At 31.0% G+C, this 21,187-nt stretch overlaps 3 protein-coding genes and 1 long non-coding RNA gene across 6 annotated transcripts; 3 read left to right on the top strand and 1 right to left on the bottom strand.

The window, feature by feature from the left end:
* Positions 1–86: 86 nt before the first annotated feature.
* Positions 87–3,208, bottom strand: LOC145968302 (serine/threonine/tyrosine-interacting protein). Of its 3 annotated transcripts, none has more exons than XM_083093683.1 (5): positions 2,998–3,208; positions 1,956–2,051; positions 1,505–1,656; positions 978–1,166; positions 87–720 (listed from the first exon to the last, which is right to left on the bottom strand). In XM_083093683.1, the coding sequence occupies exons 1-5, from the start codon at positions 3,040–3,042 to the stop codon at positions 507–509; spliced, it is 696 nt and encodes a 231-aa protein (XP_082949809.1). In that variant the 5' UTR covers positions 3,043–3,208; the 3' UTR covers positions 87–506. The 3 variants fall into 3 exon arrangements, with proteins under 3 accessions (XP_082949809.1, XP_082949811.1, XP_082949810.1); XM_083093685.1 differs by lacking the exon at positions 2,998–3,208 and adding an exon at positions 2,807–2,963; XM_083093684.1 differs by lacking the exon at positions 2,998–3,208 and adding an exon at positions 2,659–2,800.
* Positions 2,903–5,637, top strand: LOC145968305 (uncharacterized). Its single transcript, XR_014437707.1, has 4 exons — positions 2,903–3,048; positions 3,233–3,361; positions 5,333–5,351; positions 5,414–5,637. It is a non-coding gene; the product is annotated as an uncharacterized LOC145968305 (long non-coding RNA).
* A 7,780-nt stretch (positions 5,638–13,417) lies between these two features.
* Positions 13,418–17,362, top strand: LOC145968591 (uncharacterized). The gene is made up of 3 exons (XM_083094165.1): positions 13,418–13,511; positions 13,952–14,011; positions 16,549–17,362. The coding sequence occupies exons 1-3, from the start codon at positions 13,500–13,502 to the stop codon at positions 16,756–16,758; spliced, it is 282 nt and encodes a 93-aa protein (XP_082950291.1). The 5' UTR covers positions 13,418–13,499; the 3' UTR covers positions 16,759–17,362.
* Positions 17,363–18,904: 1,542 nt separating this feature from the next.
* On the top strand, positions 18,905–20,972 carry LOC145968679 (uncharacterized). The gene is made up of 3 exons (XM_083094336.1): positions 18,905–18,978; positions 19,385–19,429; positions 20,126–20,972. The coding sequence occupies exons 1-3, from the start codon at positions 18,967–18,969 to the stop codon at positions 20,342–20,344; spliced, it is 276 nt and encodes a 91-aa protein (XP_082950462.1). The 5' UTR covers positions 18,905–18,966; the 3' UTR covers positions 20,345–20,972.
* The last annotated feature ends 215 nt before the right edge of the window (positions 20,973–21,187 follow it).

The following is a 21,187-nucleotide window of genomic DNA, read 5'->3' on the forward strand; positions in this document are numbered from 1 at the left end:
TTTATAATTAAGCTAATTCATTCTAGAATTTTGTTGAAGCTTTTGTCTCCTTATTACGGTTATATTAAATGATATTAGAAATAAAAAATTTTTTAAAATTTATTTCATAAAAATTCACATGAAATTCTCGTTTTTGGTATTATAATTCAACATAATCACAATGAGAGTCTTGAATAACTAAACGGTATTGAAGGTTAAAGATAATTTACTAATTATTCTAATCAACCCAGTGATTAGATTGTTACCAAGCCAGATGTTATTCACTATAGTAAGAATACTGGAAATTTTGGTATTCAGGTTTAGTTTCTTTTTTTTCAATTGCTTATATATATATATATATATATATATATATATACTTGCTCTATTTAAAAAGAATAAGAAGGAAAATCTTTCATTGTACACAATGCGGTTAAAATAAAAATAAATTTTATCAGTTTGATTTAATACAAATCTTGGTAACTTTGGTCTTTTTTCTTCCTAAATTATTTCTCTGCTCTAAATTAACATCAACTATTAGTCACATCGCCAATCTTATCTTGTTGATTATCCAAGTCAATTTGATGGATTGTTCGTTTGCTACATTGACTTTCCAAACTTTGTTGATTATGTTTCAACATCTTCTCGGCTTTATAAATAGGTTCGTACTCTCTTAATTGTATTATAAAACCCTCATTGGGATTTATACAGAATCTTCGCTGCTGTACTATTATATATGCTTGCCTAGAATAAATATTAGAAAAATTTATTATTATTGCAATTTCACTGCAAACAAAAATTCATAGAATAATTTATGAAATAAATTTTGCACACTCTGTTAAATGAAAAGGAGTTGAAATATCTTTCAATATTATTCAATTATAATATATTTTTAATATATATAAATAATATTTTTCAATTATAAGTTTTATATAATTTTATATTCAAATTTTTAGCTTTATATTGAATAATAATGTATATGTTAAAAGGAAAACGCTTACGCTTGTGAAAGTTCATATGTTTCCATAATGTATGCCAGAACCAGTGCGGCAGATCTCGAGATGCCAGCATTTCCATGAACCAAAACACGTCCATTTAAACTTAAACTTTCGTCAATGAAAACCTTTACTTTCTTGAAATGTTGAATGATATTTTCCGTCATCGTATCGGCAATGTCCAAAACTAGGTATCTTTAAGAGATAATAAAATATATATACCATTAACCTGAATCAGGTGTTAATAATGTACACATATAGAAGATATTGTAAGAATGGAAGAATTAAGAGAGAATATTAATTTTAAATTAAATAAATTTTAATAATATATTAAAAATATGAAGAGAGATAATGTAGCAAAATCAGAAAATAAAATTATATATATTAAGATATTATAAAATTAATTATTAAGAATAAAAAAAAAATTACAAAGACTCAGGGCTTTCGTCAAGAATTTTTAAAAATTTTTGTAATTCTTTTTTATATTAAATGATTTTATTACTCATTATTATCATAATTAAAATATTACATACTTAAATTTATGGGGAAAGTTGGGCTTTATAAAATTTGCCTCAATAGCTTGTCTGATGCAAATTATATGTGTTATTCCATGGTCTAGCAAAGATTGTAAATTGGAACGGCTAGCAGCACTATATGGGCCAAGAAATACTCCAGGTACCACCTCCTGCGTGTAATGTGCAATAGATTTAGTACTAATAATGTAGATACTAATGATTCTTAAGTTACTATTAATGATATATAATTTGTCCTTTTCTCTTTCTCTTGCAAAAATAAAAGAAATGAGAAATTTAACTATTCGTTTCTTTTTTATAAATTTTGTAAAGCTATAAAAATCAAAAAGCAATCATTTTTGCAGACTTATGTTTGCATGACATTTTTTATCAATATAATTGACAAAATATGTTGCAAAATTTGATCTTTGTAGAAATATGTAGTTGTATATTGCGTTAAATTATTAATTACCTGCATGTGCCTTCTCATTGTGTAAGTCCATTCTTTAGGTCTGCTTAATCCAAGAATATTGGGTGCTAAAGAATCTTCAGATTTGGTCATGCTTTCCTATATTTCCAATATTGATATAATAATTATTTATATTATTCATTAGATATTTTTTAATAAAGGCTACGAGAAATGAATAGCTAAATTTATTACTTTTTATATTTATTTGCTTATGGTTTAGAAAAAGGAAAGATGCTTATGCTTAATAAAGAAATTAAATATGTAAAGTGCATTTAAATGAAGCAGATAGCTGTAATATAGTAATTGCTAAATTTGATATTTTTTATATTTATATTGATATTCGACGAATTAATACAGTTTAAATTTAATCTTTATTTTAATATTGTAGGATATCTTCTAATATATAATTAACATATATAATAAAAATTTTCTTAATTGTAATATTATCTTGCAATTTAATTTAATTAATTAAATCGCATTGATAAAAACGGGCACAAGCTCGAAGTGACTCGATCAGCTGTTTACATGTCAAACCGGCAGCAGTTAAAATTTTTTTTGGCATTCGCATAACTTGAAAATAAATAACAATTCCATCACTATTTTTTGAAATTTTTGATGTACTTTTTAATATAACGAAAAATCTATGTTTCTAATTGGCATCTTGTCAGCAAATAGCACAGGAATAGATGATTTAATCTTGCTTAACCTTTAATTTATTATTCTCCTTATTGACGTGGAGACTTCTCGTGTTTTTAAAGCGAATTTTAGAAATTTCAACTTCGACTGTGATGTTTTGTGAAGATGCAATTAAAAGAGAGAGAAAAAGATAATTGCGAATCCTTATCTAATCTAACCTCCACTCAATTGCAACCGTGGACATGAATTATTGAATAGTAAATTTTATTTTTCTTTTGTTAGCATTGGTAGCCCTGAATCTCGAATTTCGCGTTTTCGCCACACGAGGTCTCCAAGGTCAATTCGAAATAGCCCATTTCGTGGCTCCTGTCAATTTTTTGACAATTAACAAAATATCTGGAGATGTAACCTCATTGCTAGATATGCCGTTGCCATTGCCGTCCATCGACAGCATCGCTAGGTAATTTTTCACGCACACACGATGACCGAGAGAATTACGAATGAAAAGACGAATTTAGAAATATTCTCGTGTCGTTGTCGCGATCACACTGTTTTTTTTCACGACAGCCATTTATACAAAGCACACACACGATACGCAGCAGAAGATGCACTCAGATGCGCTCTGATCGAAATCTTTGTTTCAGTATTAACTGTTGATGCCGATAGATGTCGCCAGCTGTCAAAAACATGTGTTTCCGCCAGCTGTCAAACACATGTGCATTACCTCGCCGCGTTTAATCTCCGAGAAATTAACTTTAATAATAATGTTAAAGGTATTAATATTAATTATAATATAAGGAAATTTATAATTAAATAGTTAATTATTATTATATTCTAAAGATTCTTTCTGAGATCAAACATTGTTATTAAATAATTGTAATTATTAGAAATTTCAATAGTTTATTTCAAATTATTAAAGTCATCAAGTATCTAACAACTTGTTTTGAAACTTAGATATTGTGAAAAGTTTAAGGTAAAACATTATTTTTTATTTATTTACATATTTTCTCTATTTTTATTGATTTACATATGAAATTTCTGCTTCGAAAATGCAGCGTTTCGGCCGTTGGCTAATGTTAGTGATTAATGTTTCTTTTTTGTACGATATTTCAACATATATGTTGATCTGGCGATTTGATACGAAAATGGCGACAAATCATGTGTAAAACTGGCATTTGCGAGACTGCTGGTGAACGTTCTAAAATATTTTAATACGAGATATTAAACAAGTATATTATATAACTCTTCTTTATATATAATTGATATATTGAGAAAAATATTTTTCTATGGTGGATATTGGCGGTGTATTATATTTCGTAATCATTTTCTGGCTTTTACGTCAATATAGAAAAGCGTTTTTAATATGTCTATTTTTTTCTAAATTTTTTAGCATGTTATAAATATAATTAAAAATTTCGTAAAAAAGAGAGATCTATCGTTTGTCTTTTCAGCTTTTTGTGATAAAGTTGCATAATTTTTCAAAGAAATATCTTTCATCGAATCAATAATTATTTTTCTTACACAATTGTTCATTAGTATGACTAATTATATGTACATCATAATTAAACACGTTGCATATCGTACCATCAAGTATGTATGCGACGAGTAGAAAAAATTAATAACTTGCAAAGAATTCAACAGCACATGTAATAACAGAGTCTGCGACATTTATCCTTTCGCGTGTCGGAGAAAAATTTTCAAATGTAGGAAATGCGTATGCAGAGCGCTTTCGGACATATTAGGCATCAGGGGAGGGAGACTTATATATGTAATTTAGTTACGACCTGTTTAATACGTTTTACGGCGCTTCTGGTTGCAGTAACCGTTCATTTTCTTCCGGGATACGGTAATACGATCTTATTTCGATCGATGACGTGCCACGCTTTCGCGATGAAAGTTTGCGTATATGTATGTATCAAGCTTGTGTAGTTTCAGCTTCTGCATTCCTCGTAACGTGTTTCGCGCCAATGAGGATTATAGAAAATGCGTAGATAAACGTAAACTTCCGCAGAACCTACCATGATATACATATGTAGATATACTATGATATACATATTCCGTGCGCTCGGTTGTATTTTCGAATTACACTTTCATTTTTAATTTCGTATTATTTATTTAAAAGTCCAAAGCGGCTTTTTTTTTTCGTGATATGGACAGGAAGCATATACACGTATACAGTTTACTGAAAAAATATAAAATTTAATTACAAAATCAAAATCTATTACAAAAAATTGAAATATAATTTATATATATCCATATTTTTCTCTCTACTTGTTACAATAAGACAGGGATTTAATTTTTTACATAAATACATTTATAAAAACAATTATTACATTATTTTTAATTATTTGTTATATATATTTATTTATTTATTTTATAAATAAATACTTTTGTATTCATTAAAAACAGGAATTTTATTGTCTGAAATTTAATTACCACATCATATTATCATATTTAAATAATATATAATTTTTTCTACTTATTTATTTATACAAGCATTTAATTGTTCTTTTCATCAATATTTTATATATTTATATATATATTTTTTTATATGTTTTATGTATATAATATTTTTATGTATATAATATTTTATATAAATATAATTCATATAAAAATTTATAGAATATATAAAAATTTTTTTATTATTATTTTTATTTATATCATACTCTTTATTTTTTTTATTTTTATATTGATTGAAATAGGTCAGGTTTACATTTTACTAGATCTCGTATTTTTTATTGCAGAACATGGATAAATTGCCTGGTACGGTAACATTTCTTTGCAGAGTGAATAGCTCTGGCAATAAATCGTTGTCATTTGTGCAGCGCAATTCAAAGTGCTTGCGAGTGAAGGGTATTGGATAGCACCACCCATTTCATCACACGGAGAACCATATTATTTCACGCGTATAAGAAGCATCAGTTTCATGTTTGTCGCTCTCAAAGTCATTACTGAGCATTCTGAAGTGAATAAATGGCACTTGTAATAAGAAGCATTAAACTTTATCTTAGATTGTTTACAATTTATGACAAAGCAAATTATAATTAATTATGGAGATTATGTAATAGTATTATATATATAATTATTATATATATTTTTATTTTTACATTATATAAGTTATTAATTATATAAAATGAATTTTTTGCAAAATATATCTTTTACTTAATGATTTTCAACATAAGATGCTATCTACAATTTTATGCATAAAGTTGCAATCATAATTATATAAATGAGAAAAATTGCTATATGAGTCCAAATTCTATCTCGAATTATAAATTATTTAAATCTAGCTCAAATCGTTTTTTTTAAATTTTGAAATTATTCTGTTCTTTAATTAATGAAAAGTTAAATGGAAATATATATAATTAGATTAATTCACTTATCTGCTTGTAAATAATATCATTCCATTCTTTTTGCGAATGTTCTTAGCGTATTCAAGGCGAAGATTTATTGTTCTCATTATCCGATAATCATCTTTCGCGATCTTGCACACACTTTTGCTCTTGCTTTTATGATATATATATATTATAACTATACACAGCGATGATTGCAAAGAGAGATCTGATTAAAAAAATATTTTCTGAAATTATATATATTAATAATAATTTGCATAATATATATAAAACAAATTATATCTGTATTTTAATGTAAAGAGATGATAAATAATTATAATATAAATAATAAAGATTTGGTGATTCCACATTTTCTGATAAAATTTTCTGATAAAATTTTGCAATCTCGCGATCGATTGGAGTTTTATCGTCTCCCCCACACCGATAGGTCAAATCAGTTTCCAACACGTCGGGCACACCGAAGCACGTTGCTCCAGATTCGTGTCCAAGGATGGCAATTGCGCCACAATCCCCGGCGGCTACACGGATTCCCATATCTGCGGGGAACGCGAGCAAACGTCGCTCTCGCCTAGAAAGTAAAACTTCTACGTCGTCCTCGGAGGGGCTACCGCCCCTGGGTCTAGTCAAGTTTTAATCATTTAATTATGCTCGCGAAAATCCGGTAATTTAAATCGGAAAAGGTGGGTGGGGAAAAATTAGAATCGGTTTCTAATGATGGATTATACTTTCATCATTTTTCCACTTTATTTTTTTTTTTAATTCTTTCTGCCATTTTATATGCGGGGAATTTTATATATTTTTGCTAGTGAATTGTCTTGACGATTATATTATATATTTATCATATAACTAGTTTTTTGATACAATCAATTTCTATAATGAAAAAATTCATTGAAAAAATCGAATCAATATTTAATAAATAATTATTTGTGTTTTTATTTAGAAAGATAATGGAGTGTGATAAGGAGTGGATAATTTGTGTATAACACTTAATTTGACATAATACTTAATTTAAAATATTTAAGAAAATACATGTTTTCCTCTTTTTACGTATCATATATATATAATTTAAAAAAGATCAGAGACTGGATATCTTGAAGTATTCTTCTAATCATCATCCCGTCCTTGGATGGAAATGTGGAGCACTTGACTTGACTCGGCGGATATAAAAACTGATCGTCGTCGACATTGCTCGTTCCGTTTGATGAAAACGAGGCGTCATCGATCGGCATTCTAGTTGATCGTCAAGATCGTGGATTTAGCGCACCTGGCAATTCGTTTAACGACATCGTTCCTTTTCTCTGCCTTTCATATTGGAACACTTTGTATATGACCTCATGAGCGCGAAGATCTTTATTAAAAAGATGGCGAATTGTGATATAATAATAATTATTTGTATGTATTTTATATAATTATTATTAACTATTATACACATTTATAATTATTAATTTATGATTATTAATTGCTAATTTATTATTGCAATTATTTCGAACATTTAATCGCAATAAAACTGCGTTTTTTATAGAGTGTTTATTATGCTTCATTAATTTAAAAGCGACTTTAATTGTCATTTTCTTTTTTATTGTTAAAATCCAGAATTATCTTCTATATTTATTATTTTATTTTTTATAGTCTTTTTATGATTTCTTTAAAGAGTTTACGTAAAACGAATTATGTTAAGAGACAGAGTTCCGTTATATTGATTTTCCCAAATCAAAAGTTAAATTTATCTAAGCGATATTAGTTAAAATTATGCATCGATATCTTACATTTTTCAATAGAGATATGGAGAGAACTTATGTAATATACATATACTTAGGTAATATACATATTATATATTAATTAATTGTTATTTTTATCGAAGAAAATTGTACGCACATTTACACACATCGTCTCTACTATATAAATTCGAATCATATGCGATATGAATTCAAGTAAGAGAAACCTCAATCCTAATAAATTGAATCCTAGATCCTTGCATATCGTGTAATTTTTTTTTCAACGAAAGTTTCTTACATAAATCACCTTACGTAAAGAATCTCACTTGTCCAAATGATTTTTTTATTGGCAATTATCCGCGAATATTTTCGCGCGTTTCACTACTTCTCTGGAACAATCAGACTGTCATGAACAATGTAATGTGTTACGTTAATGCCATAAATGCAACTATTAATGACGAATGAAATTTGAATATCAATACTGAATATCAAGACTGAATCCGTGATAGAAATCATAAGTATGAACGATGATTTCAAGTCTTTTTTCGATTTTCACGGTCAGATGCGCGTAAATCATGATTCGCCGTCGATGGATGATTCATTCGCGATGATTCGCGCGCTTATTAACCGCTAATTGCAACATCCACTTTATTTAGCGCTTACGTCTTGCGATTTCGCGTTTTCGCGATTGTGTCTCGACTCAGCGCGCAAAAAGAAACAATGAACGAACACAGATAATTACGATAGTTCAGGGACATTTCGACAGTTCGACATTTTGATGTGTGGGAGATCTTTTTTATAATTTAACAACATTATGAAACATTATCTTTATCTAGAATTTCGAAAATACTGATATAACTGTTCGTCATAATATCTTATCATTTTATAAACTCATTATTCGTATTTAGAATATAAGAAAAAGATAGTTTACCTTCTTATTTGAGAGGAACTCTTTAAAAAAATGACGATGTTCGAAAATATGACAATTCCAAATTTTTACAATATCCAAAATATCCAAAACTACAACTTTTTAATATTTTTTTTATTTTCTTACGATATATTGTTTCATTTAAATGGACACAATTTTATTTTTGAATAAACAAAGGTGAACCTGCGGGCGAAAGATTAATATACGAGTATGAAATAGTCGTACACGGCCCGATTAATGTATTATGTATTACAGGCAAAAGCTGCTTCGTTCACGTGCCGGAGATCAGTTTATCGATTGCAGCGATGCATGAATTACAGCATTGGGTTCCCCGCGGGGGAAAGCGCGTTCGGATTGCGATGTAGTGATGTGCATAGGCAAGTTAATCTGCATTTTCGATTTTTTTTTATATTTGGAAATCACTTATATATAGCAGTATACATCTATATATCTCTCAAAATTTAAGTAATCTCAGAAATACATAATATACATATTTTATTCACATCGTTACATTTTATAATTTTTATGTTATATTTTATTAATATCTTTTATTAATATTCTCTTACATCGTCATATATTCATACGCATATATGAGTAATATTAAAATCTCGATTAATGATGTTCTTTTCTCTCCATTTCCTTCTATTTTTTTCTTTCTTTCACTCTCTGTTCTGTTTCTCTCTCTCTCTCTCTCTCTCTCTCTCTCTCTCTCTCTCTCTTCCAACTTGGCACATATTTAATTTCATAAAATTTTTCAAAGTATTGTTTAAAGATCACATAAAAATCTTCCTCGGGCATCACTGCGTGATATAACACGAGTATTAATATTTCTCGTGCGTTCGCTGCACCAACTAGTGTACACACGATCATCTTCCTCTCTCTTTTATTTTCTTTTTTACTCTCCCTCTTTATCTATCTGTTCTGATTCAAACAACGTGAGCGCGTGGCGTTACAAAATAATTGGAATCGTTAAACTTTCCAGATTTTGCAACGCGATTCCGCTACGCGTTCAACATCGCGTAGCGTATTAACATCCGTGCAAAGGTACACTCGCGGGACGGGGTTGTTCTCCGCGCAGAGGTACACTCGCGGGAGAAATATAACGGATTGTGGTTGCGCAAATCGTTATTCTTACACCGCGTCAATCTCATACCGTCCTGGTAATTGCTAATCAGCCTGAAAAAGCGCAGTCGACGACGAAGAAACACGCGGGCGTTCACTTGCATCGCGTTCGGAAACGACGATATCGCACTCGTGAAAATCGTAATTACGTTTTTATGGCGAGGGAGAGAGAAAGAGAGAGACAGATGTACTCTCTGATGTGACCCAGAAGTAAATGCGTTCATGGCTATAACCCACCTTCAGCTGGCTAGTGTTAGTTGCGAAATTAACGGCGCTCGTTAAATGTGCGTTTATTAGACCCGAGGGTGAATGACGCACAGAGGGAGAATTGCTAGAACTACTAAATATTGAAAGATCGATGACTACTATGTGCGAAATATACGAATTGTACGATGTGATGGAAGAATTTTTAATTTCGTAGTAGAAATATAAAAATTTTCTCTGTTTATGTCGATATTATAAATCAATCAGCTGTTGGTTCATTATATATTACTATTTATATTGTTAATAATGTTAATCAAACTTTTTTATATAAATTTGTTAAACGTAAGCAAAGGAGACATTTTATTTACGAATTATTTTATATACATTCTAAAATAATATTTCATATAAAAATATTTTATATACATTCTAAAATAAATTTCTATACCTTTCTAAAAATTTCTTGGAATTTGTAAGAAATTTTTCCATTTATTAAAGAAGGTGTTTTATTCGTCATATTCGTCTAATTAGTCCACATGGCAATAATGGTTCTATTATATTTGTGGAATGTGCATATACACCAACTTCTCAAGATAATAGCGATTTCGACACGATTCTAGTGAAACGAATGTGACTAGAACAGAGGAAAAAGATTGCACGGTTCTCTTTACACAAAGAGTTAAACGATGGAAAAAACGCAGATTGCAAAATTAATCTACGCGTGTAATAAAATAAAATAGAACTATATTGTAATTAATGAAACTAGAGAGAGGCGAGAAATTGAAGAAACGCGGATTTCGCTATTGTGAAATTAATATACGATATTGATATGTTACATTCTCTGGTTGTACATCGCAAGTCAACTAGAAATATATAAATCGGAAAATCACATCGTGGAAAAAAAATTTATATAGATCGTCGAAATGATACATCCATGGATTATGATTGTAAAAATCGATTCTCGTCCATTTTATTCTTCACAAATTGTATCAACGTATTACGTCATCGGTTTTTACACATCGCTTTTTTTCCAAATACGTATATCGAGTGTATATTTCGTAATTGCGAAAGCGTAAGAATTGCGTTGTGGATTTTCATTGTTTTGTGTTTCTCTGTCAAATTTGTCGTAATTGACAGTAAACTTCTTAAACATTATTATTTTTTTCGCGGGAAATCATTTGAGAAAGGTAAGTGATGACCGTATTTTCTATTTCAGTTATAGTATGATTGCATTATTACACGCTTATTATCTTCTTTTGATGAAATAATAGCGCATTTGATGAAATGATAGCGAGATAGAGACGATTGTTTTATATAGAAATAGAATGTATGTCCCTTTTACGCAAGTTGCAAAAACGCTTCGACGTTTTCTTTCTCATGCCACATTTTCCTCGGGTGTGTGTTACATCCTAATCAGAGCCGCTCCATCAACTTGTACATTCAATACATGAACCGGATACTTTACGAGCTACATACCGCTTTAGTAACCGCAATGACTTAACGTATTGTGATCAATACATCACGATTGTGATCCGTGAATCTAAAGTGATTGATCGAAGATGCTTGTTAAGACGATTGTGATGCGGCACCGAAGGTTGGGCTTGTACGATTTATGCGCGTAATAAATCTTTTATCTAACAATATCTGTATTTTGAGATAAAACAATAAAAATGTGTCCAAATATTAATAAATAAAATAGATAACAAATGCAAATTACAGAAATTTGTGATTATTATAAATCACATTAGAAATGGCATTAATAATATACTGATATTAATTATTAATTACTAATATTAATTATTAATAACACAGGCCTGCGAAATTTTAAGTTTGGTTAGTTACAAGAAGCAGAATAGGTGAACTTGATAGATTTTTTTTGATGTTGAAAATGAATCTGGCCGCAGAATTTCTCCAGCACGTCAGGTTTTTGAGTAATTTGTGATTAAATAGTCCAAAAATGGCTATTTCGGTAAATTTCATGAATTTATTATGAGGGAACCTAATTTTTTGAAATATTTCTGCCAATGGCATCGTATAATATTAGTCTTCACCTTTCAAATCCACTTTCGATTGCCGCCGCATGATTTTTTTTTCGCTGAAATATACAAGTTATAAGACTGGTCATGCAGTGTGATCCATTTCAATTCAACTGTGTTACCTTTCGTATCACAAATCAACATTTGGGTAAAAACATAAGTTTTCGAGCATTGCTTGTCATTTTTTGAAATTAAAAGTGTGGTGGACAGAATCACAATAAAAAGGTATAAAATTTATCAAAATGTGTAACAACTGTATTAGATATATTTCTACAAGACTTTTTTCGATAATCGAACTTGATAGATGTAAGCTTTTTTAAATTTCAAGATGGTGGCTCTGCAATATTAATGTCTATGTATAAATTTTCTTTAACATAAATTTTCTTATAACTTTATACTTGTATATTTCAACGAAAAAAAATCGTGCAGCGGTAATCGAAAATGGATTTGAAAGGTGAAGACTGGCACTATACGATGCCATTGGCAAAAATATTTCAAAAAATTAAGTTCCATAATAAATTCATGAAATTTGCTGAAATAATCATTTTTGAACTATATAAGCACAAATTACTTAAAAACCTGATGTAGTAGGTAAATTCTGCGGCCAGATTCGTTTTCAGCATCAAAAAATCAGATTCACCTACTCTGCTTTTTGTAACTGACCTTTGCAGGCCTGTGTAATTATTGATAATACTAATTAGAATTAATAATATTAATAATACTAATGCGCAACTAATAATCTAATAATACTAATATTTTAATATTACTGTTATTAATTTTAATAATATTCTGCAACGCTATTTAATATTTACACATATATATACAACCATATACACTGGTTTTTTACGAAAATATTTTTATTTTTTATTTTTATTTTTTATTTTTATTTTTATTTTTCGATAAAACTTGTTTTTTCTATTTAATTATTTAATGTAATGTTATTTCTGATACGATTTAACCTTTTGATTTAAATCTAATAGCTTTACATATATAAATCTCCTCATCCGTGAAATATTGCGTTCTACAATTTAGCTTTATATAAATTTAGCTTTATATAAATCTACTTTCCCTGCGCGAAGCATAATATAATTCTCTAAAACGAAAATACTCATTTTGTAAATTATTGATTTTGTAAATTATTGATAAATCTAATAGCGATCTAGAATTGTGATTTAATCCATATTCTTTTCACCAGCACAACTGCTTTTTCTAACAAACTGGGTTAACGACATGCGGATTTCATCCGCAGAATCTGTGGTCCATCCTTCTTCGATGGCCCTTTAGTATCCTCAAGGGTATTTCCTCGATACCGGAAGTTACGATTGATCATCATAGATTGATGCTCTTGAATTCCCGATAAGGGATCCGAAAGGGTCGATTTTGCTATTAGTGAAAGGGGTCCGCATCCGAAGCGGTGCAATCGTCGAGTGCCTCCCCCCGGCCTCATCCCTGGGTTCTCCTGGGCCTGGACAGGGCCTATAAAAGCATACCGCGTTGCCCCTCAAACACGTAGTGTTGTCCGCGTAGCGAGCAAAGAAAAACTCTCATCACACACCATGAAGTTCTTCGTAAGTTTCTACTCGTGCAAATATAACGCAGGAAGTAAAAGTTTGCCATTGCGGACCCGTTGCGGAATAATTCACTTGCGATTGTTCCCCGAAGATTCCTTGTTACGCGATACTGTTACACAAGTATTGCATATGCCCAGTATCTTTTTATGCTTTATTTGCCCTTGTTTTATATAATATAATACAAAGTGTATAATATAAACAGTTCGCGATCTAAACCTTCCTATATAATATATTCAAAAATCAAATAAAAAATATAAAAAATATTTATTTAAGTTAATATATGATTTGTTTAATTTAATATATTTATTTCTTTTCTTGTGCTTTTTATTATATCACGATAAATATTTTTTTTTATAAAAATAAGTAAAACTCGGAATGTATGTTTAATTATTACTTATTATTTTATTAAATTACAACATGTTATTATATTTTTACAGATTGTTTTATTCGCCGTTGTAGCGGCCGTCAGCGCCGGATATATCAGCCATCATGAGCCAGTAAGTGCTTTTTTAATAATTACCATTTATGTATATTATAATTAAATAATAAATATTATTTCTGTTGTCACTTTCCTTTATATGCTTTTATATAAAATATACACATGCATAATATAATATTGCTATTTTATTGTAACACAGTGTAAATCCTTTATGGACATTCAATCATCGCTTTTCTGAGTTTAATCATAGTAATTAATTAAACTGGAATTTGATGGAGTTATCCAACTCTCATTAGTTATCTTCATTTAATTACTATTTTTTAGCAGCCCTCTGTCATTTTAAATAACTCTACATTCTTCGTTACCCGAGATTCGATCGACTCGGGCTTTAACAAGATAAATGTGTAATCACTAAATCTTCTTAATCAGCCATTTTCAAGGGAAATACTTGTCTTTAAACTTTTAGTTCATACATTTTATCTTGGACAAATTAATCTCTCAGTTAGCAAATTAATCTTACAGAAGAAATCTGTCGCCATCATCATCGTTGTCAATCAAGCAATTGATATTTCGTTTAACAACATTTATTTTTTATCTTGATATTTATTTTTGATATTTTGTACTTTCGAAAAAATTTCAGATTTTTCCATATTTCTCTCGATAAATCAAAACATATAGTGACAAAATACTGTTATTTAATCTTCATTTATCATTCTTTTCTCCCATCTCGATGTTTTTGTATTAAATGTCATTCTTCTTCTGCTCTTCGCAATTCTTTCGATCTGTGTACGTATGTAACACACTCTTTCAAAACTTCATCGCCATACGAAATAGCTCCTCTATCTCGCTTCCGGTGACCGAGTAGCTTTGGACGTACTCGGTGGCGAAAGTAACTTCACGTAACACCCCGGCTGTGTTAATCAGTGATCGATTTCGATCATATGAGAGATTGTTTAATGCACTCAGATCGTGGAGCCCTGGGTGGCTCCTGTGGTCCACGACGCTCCGGTGGTGCACGCGCCCCTTCCCTGGGTCGCGCCTGCACCGAAATACGTCAAGGTCGCCGCTCCTGCATCGTACGCCAAGGTAATGGTGATGAAGAGATTATTGTCGAAATCGATTTTGTATTAAATCACACGGTGGACACGTGCCTAATCGCCTCCGCTGAATTTGCCAGGGCGAATTGAAACAACAAAAGTGCACAAAACCAAATACACAATTTATCCTTAGGAGATAATGATAATGGAGGAAAATTTGGTAAAGTTGTAATGCAAAGAAATACTGCTAAGTATTCAAAATAATTTATTTTATTTGACATACTAAAGTAAATAATAAGTATATTAATATATTACACATAATATAAGCGAGAGTATAAAAAAAACATTGCTAGAAAAATCAGCTCTTTGTTGTGCCACGACAATCACTTTTGCTTGCTCTTTCTTTAAATAATAATATTTTAGCAAAAATTAATTAATTGAATCATAATTAATAAAGCCAAAGATTTAATATAATTATTATCAGAATTGAAATTCTAGGCAACATTTATATCAACGGGTGAGAGATATTAGTACATTATACAACATAGCTTGACATTAGAATTAGTAGCAATTTGAACCAGTAATTGCAGATTTCGGAGAATAACGTGCAACGGGAAATGAGTGATTACCGTGATTTTGTTGTCGTATCACCAATTGCGCCTTCCCTTCCGTTTAATGATCGGTCGATTTCTAATGTTACGTTACATTGTAAGATCCGATCGGTAGTTACGTGGCTTTCTTGCTTGGCGTTGCAGTTGAATCGGTAACGGAATACATGTCCGCAATCGTTAGCTAATTGGATTTCCTATTTAATCGGGGGCCTATAAAGTGGCTATGACGAAATCTCGGTTCAATTGCACCGAAATGATCGATGCAGTTCGTTTACGTAACACTTGTTCCGCCTCCAAATCCCTGTTACATAGTTACATAGTTAACGATACGCATCTTGAATTATCTTTGTTTTATTTGTTTTCATTATTGCTGTTACATAATAATGTATGTAATAATATTAAGTTAGAAGAGTGAAATTTTTACTATAAAACTTTCAATATTTCTGCAATTTATTTTTTTTATATTTAAATTACTATTCTACATTATTTTATTTTGTTATTTTTACACTACATTAAAGCATTTACATACATTAAAGCATTTCATGGTTTTGCTCAAAATTTTATAAAATTCGTTTTTATATGAAATTAGCACTTGTACATTTTATAGAAATAAATTGTTATGTGTCAACTGTGATATTATTGAGCATAAATCGGTTTTAATTGATCATAATATGCTTTTCTAATCGTCAGTAAAATAAATCGCTCTTAAATTAAACAAATATTTTATGAGAGAATTTATCATATTTCGTTGAATAAGACCGATTTAGATATAAATAGATTTATTTTGTAATATTTATTTATATACATTAATATATAATATATGCCTTTTGAGTTTGTTTTATGTTAGATGCTTTTAATTATTCACAAATCTGAATTTAAGAAATATAATTAATAATTTGTTTAGTATTATTATAATATTAATATCATTACATTATCGTTTATTACAGGAGGTTCATCACGTGCTCACCATTCCCCAGCATACCCCCATTCCACCACCGCACCCGAAGCCTTTGACTGTCAAGGGATACGACCATGTCACCAAAATACATTATGACTCTCCGCATGTCCCGCATCCACATCTCGTCGGCGTCGAGCATTACGTGCCTGCTCCGGAGCCCGGAATCTCCGTCGTCAAGACTGAACACGGCTGGCACTAAGATCTCCGTACAACACGATGCCCGTCAAACTCATCCATCCAGAGCGGTCCATATCGAATTTCAGTAATCATTCAAGATCTAATAACCGTAACAATGACAGCAGACAATTTTGTCGATGATATAAATATGACTTTTTATGTACTTTCTTCCCTCCCTTACCTCTTTTCCAATTATGTCGATTAAATAAATAGAAGCAAACGGCAAGAATCATGTCGCGAGAATTATCAAAACCAGAATTCTTCGAGGCTTTCAGGAGCCTCGCGAGAGATGAAAAATCGTGGACTGCTCGACGGATCGCAAGGCACCCAAACTCGAAAAAAAAATATATTTGATTTTGGTTTTATCTTAGAATTACATATGACACGTTTCACACAAATACATGGACAATCGTGTCTATTCCTTTCTTTATTTCTGTCTCAATATTGAAAAATTTCCCATGCGGCAATTGCGATACTGAAGAAGACATCGCAAAAAATCAGAAGAGAGAGCGTTTCTCCTTCCGTCCCTCTCGTCCCGCTTCCCGTTCAATTTTTTTTTCATTTGTAACAAGATTTTAATTTATTTTCTAATAAAGATTGACCTTATCTCTTTGATAAATCAGGAATTGCGCTGTTATTTTTTATTCAATCGCCCTGTATATTCCATCCTTTCATTTTATTTATTTATTTATTCTAATATTTTTCTTTATTTTTTTTCCTTTCATTTTTCTTTCTTTCTTTTTTTCGAAGCGATTGCGATTGCTCGATTGCAACAAACAAATTACATAGTTATATGTAAAAACAAATTAAGTAACATATATTCAAATAAATATGCATGTCGTATCGTTTTATAATTTTACCTCTCAAGTTTTTCCGAACGAGTTGCATTCATAAAGATCTAGTCCCCTAGATCAGTCATGTGTAGCAAGGAATATAAGTACTTGTTTATAAGTTAATATGTTGTAATGAAGTTGCATTGAAATGTTTGTGAAAGTTTGCGCGTGTCTATAAACTGGGTTATCTTATACATGAATAGAATTAATTATTGTTTAATTAGAGAATTAGCAATACAAATTTATCAATGATAAAGCAAATTCATTGTGACAACAGATTAAAAATGATATAATTGTAATATGTATATTATATTTATTTATTTACCCTTTATACATGCTATACCAAATATAAGAAATTAACCGTCACGTTGGAAGGATATCAATTTAATACATATATATGTCACACATATATGTGTCAGTAGTAAAAGCCTGTTTTTGAAGAAACATGCGTGACACTTTCCTGTTTTGCAAGATTTTAATATTATATTCGATATTTATTACTAAATAAATTAATTTGCATGAAAAATATGCATATGAAAAATATGACATTTAAATAGAACCAGAAAATATGAAAAGAAAGCTTAGCTAAACTATGTTGTAGTTAAAATTTAGTAATTGATGCAATCGACTTATAATGAAGTTAATAGCTGGAAGTTTATGTCACCAATTGTGTGATGAAATATAAATAATATTATGTACATAATATTATGTAGAACGTAATGCATAATATGTGAAATAAAGAAAAAAATGAATTCATTAGAATCAGATAGAAAAATTTTAGAAATTTTTTAAAAAATAAAAGTAAATCGAGAAACTTTAGAATTATTTAAAAAATAAAAATATGCCAAAGAAACAAGTCGATTTCATTCAACATAAATTAATTCTTCTATGCAATTTTGCGTAACGTTGTAATTCTCTAAGCATAAAAATCAGCGATTTCACAAATATCATTTAATCATCGCGATTTAACGTCACGATTTAACATATCGTCTTCTTTAATTCAAACGGTCTATGTTATTTAAATTTTATATCATGCATTCTCACTTACGCTCATTGATTATTTTAAAGACGACGATGCATCTCTCTCCGATGGTACATGTCTAGCTAATCTTCGACGTTTTACGAGGGGTACCGTCGTGATATCGGTATTATCGGAAGCGTGACGAGGCGTGACGTTGCGGTTGGGTGAGCACCCAACAAGGGGGGAGAACTCGAGAGGGTGTCGGTCATGTGATTAGTGAAAGGGGTCCATGTGACGTGCAAAGCCGTGCCCCCGCTTGATGTCTAAGAGTAGGCCTCGACTTGGGCAGGGACCTGCTATAAAAGCATACCGCGTCGACCCTCGAACGTATAGTGTTTGTTCGCATAACACGCAAGAAAAACCACCGCCCGTCGCCATGAAATTCTTCGTAAGTTTTCCCTTTGCACGTGATGGCTTTGATCGTCGATTTTACGTTCTTTTCTTGCATGTAAAGTAGACATTTATAGAGAGACAATGAAATTTATGTTTTTAATTATCTGGATAATTTCACTCTCTTCGATATATTTTTAATTCGACATTTTTATGGCATTGTTTATTACATTTTATTGTATCTCTCTTTGTACTCTTTTTATTTATTTGTTAAATAAACAGAGTCTTGAAGAGTCTTAAAGAGTCTTGAATTCCTAATAACAAATTCGAAACAGCAATAAGAAATATGATTTTCATTACATATTGTATTATTTATTTATTTTGTTATTATATTGTTGTAATTTTTATTTATTGAAGTCAGTCCAAATTTCTGAATTGCATTAATTTATATTTTCTTATTACAGGTTGTTCTGTTCGCCGTTGTGGCAGTCGCCAGCGCTGGATACATAGTGAGTATTTCAAAATGGCCATTTTCACACAAAATATTCTCTTTTGATAATTATTTCGCAATCATATCATATATGTAAACTTTATAATTTCTCTTTTCTATTGATTTTTAAGCTATCATGTTAAGCTTTACATTTTAAAGAACTATGTTTTATATAATATGTATCATAAAATAAGAAATTTAAACAAATAAATTCATGTTTGCTAAAAATTACGCTCACATCGTGTATTATAATCTTTATAATTATAATCTTTATAATTATAATCTTTATAATAAATATAGTTCAGGTCCTTCAAGTTATATAATATGTAACAAAACTCCGAAACCAAGAGATAAATAATAGTTGTAGTATTGATATTCAATTTAATTCAATTGCTTCATTATTTGATTTTCTACTTAATTGAGTTTAAGTAGAAAATCGCATTATGAAATTCCGTTGCAATTGCATCAAATTGATCACGCCCGTTTGTGCAACTTCCGCCTCAAGATTCCCACTGCAGTTGCTCAAGCATTCTAAACTCCCTCGCGTTCGCTCGTGACTTTGTAGTTTCGCGATCGAGGAATATTTCTCGGAGAAGGAAACTATCATTTCATCAAGATTGCATTGCATAAACTTTCCAGTCATACAATTTGGGTTTCTTTACGTAATTTCAAGTAAGAAATATTTTATTATTAAACACCCCGTTCTTTTTTTCAGCATCATGCGCCGGAGATAATCCATGTCGCTGGCGGGCCTGACATCCCGGCCCCCAAGGCTGCCCCGCTCGCCGTCCATGGTAACGACCACACCACCCGCATCCATTATTCTGGTCCGTACGTAGGGCATCCACACTTGGTGGGAGTTGAACATTACCTCCCGGCGCCCGTATACGAGCCTGGCTACGTCAACGTGGCTCTCAAACACGACGTGCATTAGATCTCCGCCATTGAGCCAGCAGATCCGCTGGTCCGGAGTGGTCCACGCCGAACGTGTCATCCTGAGGCTGATATGAGGCAGTGGATCAGCGAATTCGTCATTTAATTGATGAATGAACACGACATTGAACAGCCCCTTGCCAAAGTGGAGCATCCCTTGTTCCTTCTTATCGGCAAGACACCAGTTCTTCGCGTCGAGAGACCTCTCGCCGAGGGTTTTCTCAGCTTGAAGGTCGAGAATCGCGCGGAGGAACACGCGGAATTGGCTGGATTAATGAAATTCGTACTGCCTCAGGATATTCGCACGTCTTGGGCCACTCTCGGAGGATCGTCCCCAAAAAGACCAGGCAGTCAGACTTGAAAAAGCTCCCCGCCCTCTCCCCTCTCATTCATCTCTTCGCTCTACCTTGACACTACATATGACATGCATTGTACGACAAACAATCGGACTTTCCCGCGTTTCCATTTATCCATCTCATTCTGTTAAAAATGATGAAAAATTATGTGCGGCACATATTGAAAAAAGAAGCAGCAGAACGGCCATCTCTTTCTGTTTCCATTCGTCTACGGCAGCGCAATACTTTTATTTATTTTATAATAAAAGTTGATTTTTACGTCTTGTAATAAAATGAGACATCTATTTTATTCGATTTCGCCTGCCTCGATATCCCTCTTTCAATTATCGCAGCAAACAATACGAAATTTATTTTTAATTTCATTAAATATAATTAGATTAAATAAGAAAAAAAGATAATTTAAAAAATTGCAGTTAAATAGAATCTCTGATTTGAGGATAAAGTTACGTTAGATTTAATGAGACGAAGAAAGGAATTCGCGCATAATT

This window comes from Camponotus vicinus, unplaced genomic scaffold (genome assembly GCF_025532165.1).
Source record: "Camponotus vicinus isolate PSW18456_S1 unplaced genomic scaffold, iyCamVici1.0 SCAF_3, whole genome shotgun sequence".
Classification (NCBI taxonomy): domain Eukaryota; kingdom Metazoa; phylum Arthropoda; class Insecta; order Hymenoptera; family Formicidae; genus Camponotus; species Camponotus vicinus.